The sequence below is a fragment of the Sprattus sprattus genome, assembly GCF_963457725.1.
Source record: "Sprattus sprattus genome assembly, chromosome: 15".
NCBI classification, from domain to species: domain Eukaryota; kingdom Metazoa; phylum Chordata; class Actinopteri; order Clupeiformes; family Clupeidae; genus Sprattus; species Sprattus sprattus.
Genome location: NC_137913.1, coordinates 1,227,871 through 1,232,870, shown reverse-complemented (window position 1 = coordinate 1,232,870; position 5,000 = coordinate 1,227,871). Strand labels below are relative to the sequence as shown.

The 5,000-nt window shown below is 38.9% G+C and overlaps 1 protein-coding gene across 1 annotated transcript in view; it reads right to left on the bottom strand.

The window, feature by feature from the left end:
- Positions 1-1,678: 1,678 nt before the first annotated feature.
- Positions 1,679-5,000, bottom strand: part of LOC308375711 (integrin beta-1-like) — a gene marked incomplete at both ends in the record, with an annotated part of 11,098 nt that continues 7,776 nt past the window's right edge. The window contains 2 exons of the mRNA XM_080851893.1: positions 1,679-1,702; positions 3,178-3,363. Coding sequence (XP_080708019.1) covers positions 1,679-1,702; positions 3,178-3,363 — 210 coding nt within the window. The remainder of the gene's footprint in view (positions 1,703-3,177; positions 3,364-5,000) is intronic.

Below are 5,000 nucleotides of genomic sequence, written 5' to 3'. Positions count from 1 at the left end.
ATCGTAGCTGCGCTTTGGCTCGTAACTGCGCTTTGGATCGTAGCTGCGCTTTGGATCGTAACTACGCTTTGGATCGTAACTATGCTTTGGATCGTCATTATGCTTTGGATCGTAACTACGCTTTGGATCGTAACTATGCTTTGGATATTCATTATGCTTTGGATCGTAACTATGCTTTGGATCGTAACTGCGCTTTGGATCGTAGCTGCGCTTTGACTCGTAACTATGCTTTGGATCGTAACTATGCTTTGGATCATAACTATACTTTGGATCGTAATTATGCTTTGGATCGTAGCGAACGTTTGCTGAAAACACGCGCCCTCCGATAATTAACACTGTTACGATCAAACATTTCTCAAAACTGGACTTTCAATCCAAAGTGACAGAAGATAACTTGATCGACTACACACAATAAAGGCAAATTGCTTTACACAGTGAGTGGTTGTGATCACTTTTGAGATGTTTACCTTGGATAGTAAGAGATGAAGCGCCGACGTTGGCTGAGCTGCTGCATGCATCGAACACATGACATTCCCGTAATTTAATTCCATGCTGTGTGTTCAAATGCTTATTCATATATTTCCTCCCGTCAACGAAAAATACTTTTTTCACTGGGAACCGGTTCTTAAAAAGATTCCCATCCCGAGTGTTTGTCTTGGATCTCTTTAAAGGTGTGTGTGTGTGCGTGTTGGATCTCTTTAGAGGTGTGTGTGTGTGTGTGCTGGATCTCTTTAGAGGTGTGTGTGTGTGTGTGCTGGATCTCTTTAGAGGTGTGTGTGTGTGTGTGTGCTGGATCTCTTTAGAGGTGTGTGTGTGCGTGTGTGTGTGTGTGCAGGGGCAGACCGGACGAACGGGCAAACCGGGCAGTTGCCCAGGGCCTCGGCCACCAGGCGGGCCTCGTCGTATTTCCGATTTTTTATTTTTTTTTGCTTATTAAAATAAATCACTTTGCATTGCAAAATAATGACAATTCATATTAAGCATGAAAAACGATTATTTTCTTTTCAGTATCAGCTTAAAATGTATCTTAATTCCATCATGGAACAAATTATTCCAGGTCACGTGACTTTTCTGTCACTAACAATTTTTCGTGTGGTGACGTGTATGGTCGCAAAGTTAAGCGTGCCGTGAAACGTCTTTTAAGTGGCGAGAAAAGAAAGAGGAAAGGGCAGCAGGATGAGAAGTTCAGGGAGAAATTACCTAAGGTAACACACAATTTCCTATCAAGGAATTCGTCCGTGGAAGTGGAAGAAATATCTGATAATGTGTCAAGTTCATCTGATAATGTTTCAAGTGCGGCTAAGTCAGGTTTAGCGATTGCTAGCAGCAGCAGCAGACAAACAGCTTGTAGTGACACCAACTATCACCAACTATCACTGTCACACCCGCACTGACGACGACACGCATGATACTGCCATGGTCATGAACACAGCTCAAGTACAGCTGGCTGATAACGACAGCAGTGATGTCAACAATGTGAGTAACATCAATGGTGGAGATACAGTGGTTAGTGAAGACCCCTATGGCGTGACAAATTAACAGATAGAGAGAGAATTGAAATGGTTAAAACAGGACCTCTACAAATTTGGAAGTTTCAGTTGAAAACATTCAGAAACAGAACTATTAAGCATTAATCAAATGTAACAAGTAACATTGTGCCTACCGACAGGTGCCGCACTCAAAGGTCAGTGATTCTTGAGACCTGGGACAAAACATGTCCGGGACATAAATCACAGTTTTTCATCTTAAAATGTACATAATATGTTTTAAAAAGCCTCACCAATCTCATCAACAGGAAAAGGGTAGCACAACAAAGTGTGTTTTGTTGTTGTCTAACATTTAGTTTTTATTCTAAATGATGTGATATGTGACCAGTGCCTCCAAAAACCCATGTCCGAAAGCAGGTCACATCACACTCCAATGCTTTAAAAAGTCTGAAAAGTGACATAAAATTTAACTTTATCTATATCATATGTAAATAACATAGTATTTATTTCACAGACATTAAAACAAATAATTTTGAAACATTTTTAATATACTTTCTGGTCAGTTGAACATGTGTCCAGAGTTTTCGTCAACACCATCAGACTTTTTTAAATTGGGGAAAAAATCAGGAATAATTTAGGACAGCATTAACTCAAAGGACCCCTTTCCTTCCTCCTTGGTCTTCCTGGTGACATGAGAAAATTTGAGCTCTGGTAAGTTTTTAATAATACTTTGTTTTTCATATCTATTTACTAATATGCACACGTCACAACCATAGCGTATCAACTCCAAAATGGCTAAAGAGTCAACATTAGAGTAAAATGTTCTGCAATCTAGTGTTTATTTATATAGATTGGCTGGACCATGATCAACAGATGATAAACAAGATGGCTCCTGTGAGAATCTTGTGTGATATAAGGAGAAATGTACTTTTTTTGTCAACACCATCAGACGTCAACACCATCAAAACACCATCAAACACCATCAACATTTGTGTCTGATGGAGTTGACTTTCTCTGATGGTGTTGACTAAGGCCATTTTAGTGTCCATTTTAATCATTTTAATGCTGTTTATGCCAAAAATATCACTTCCTATGGATTTTTATTGCTATTTCAGTTTCATGTGTCGAATTAAATCTAGTTTAGATATAGAGTGTCAACTCCTTCAGATATAGTATTTTATAGTTTAAAAAAAAAATGGTATCTGTTTCATTCCTTGAAGGATATTTGTTCAAAGACTAACACATTTCCAATGTAGGTGTGTATTTTTAATGCTTAAAAATGTCTCTGTTAAATCTGAAGGTTAAAGACAAATGTAATTCGTGGTATGATTTCAATTCTACTCATTTAACATTGACTTCTTTGGCTCTACACTTTTGTTTTTAATGATTTAAAGACCTGTGTACATTATAAGGGGAACTGGGAAAACTAATGAGTACAAACATTTCTGATAAGATCATTTAAAATCATTTCCATAAGTCTATTTATGTTTATGATGGTGTTGACAAAAATCAAGTGCTGACCCAGCAAACATTCAATTAACATAAAAAATATACAACTGGGAGGTTGAACCAAAACATGTTTGGATAGACAAAACTTCATTTGACAGAAATGTAATCATATATTTTGGAAGTTATCCAAATATTTTTTGGGAAAATCAAAACCTGTTTTGTCCCTTATCTCAAGAATCACTGAGGTGCCATTTCCTGAGCTGCACTCGGGGCTGTAGGGCGTGGCGGCCTTGTGGCATTCACACTCGCAGATGAAGCTGAGCTGAACCTCCACCTCCTCCGTGAAGCCCTGCACCTTAATCTTCACCGTCTCAGTCCTATCGTAAAATGGGCAGTCTTTCGATGTGATGGCCACATCAAACGTCACCTGCAGGGACACACAATCACAGGTTTGTTTATGTGTGCGTGTGTGTGTGTGCGTGTGTGTGTTTGGGGGGGGGGGGGGGGGCTGTAAGACCTCATATGTAAATCTCCAAGTTGTGTTTCTGTGTGTGTGCGTCTCACCTTATCTCCAATGGAGTGTGTGTGTGTTTATGTACTGTATGTATAAAGTGTGTGTGCGTATGTGTACATGTGTATATGTATATGGGCCATTCTACCGAATTGGTGCAAAGTCACGTTGGAAATATTTTGAATTTTTGTATGTTTTATTCCCAAATGTATATTGTACCATATCTAAAGTACACATATCTAGTAAAAGAACAGTCAATTTTTACATTGTATTTTCAGAATGTGTTGGAATGTTTTTCCTCTTCCAAAAATTGTCACTACCGAAACATCACATTTACTATATTAAAAAAGTATTATTATTGACCTGTTCAGATTGTGTTTCCTTCCCTTCTCTGAAGATTATTTTTACAAATATTTCTTGTAGGTTTTCACAATGAAATCCATAAAAATGAAATTTTTACCAAATTGTCAAGTTCAATTTATCCGTTTCTGTCAGGGCTCTTCTCGGGGATAGACCCAGTTGCAGGATGTCGTTTGGAGTTTAGTTTCTTTTTATTTTCAAAAACACAAAAGATACTTCCACAGGAGAAACTCCAAAAACATAAAAGAACAGCAAAAAGGGCAAAAAGCATCAACTAAATAATATACTAAATGTAGACAATGTCACAAAGACAAGAAGCAGCTTGAGAGCTGCAGCAAGACTACGTGCTTGAGAGCACGACCAAAAACACATGGGGACAAAAAACAATCCAACGACCAGAGACAGAGCGGGGAAACTAGCCAGGTATTTAACTCCTGGCTAATCAAGGAAAGTGGCAATACATGACAGGTGAGGACACACAGAGGGAAACCGGCGAGGGCACACAATTGGAAACAGGTGAGGGCACACAATGGGTTACAGGTGAGGACACACAATCACAACAAAAGCACATGTGGACACACAATCACAACAGAAGCACATGTGGACATATAACAAACACAGAAATCACGAAATCCTTTTGGCCACCAGATGCCGCCAAATCGTGGCAATGGCTGCCACGATCGTGACAGTTTCGGTAGTGACTGCACTGTTTCGGTAGTGACTGCACTGTTTCGGTAGTGACTGCACTGTTGGATGGATGTTCATTTCTCTCCCAAAATCTTCCAAAAGGTGCTCTGGGCTGCCCTTTAGTCCACACAACACATTTATTTAAAAAGTATGGGATTGAACTACTTACCATTTCATTTTGTCACTACCGAAATCATCTGGTCACTACCATATGTTTCGGTAGTGACAATTCTAGCTAACTTTAAGCATAAATAAAGAATTCTAGCAAGCACACGGCTTGCAAACAAATCTTTGAAGAGGTGTATACACATACAAACATAAGATTTTGCATGAAACCCCAAAAGGTTTACTTAATTGAAGAAAACATGGGTTTCGGTAGTGACAATTCTTAAGGTTACACGTCGATTTTCAGACTTTGGAACACATTTATATAAAAACTATGGGATCTAGCTACTTACCATTCAACCACGAGGGACAGGGATGCAGTGTCACTGCATGGTCAAAAA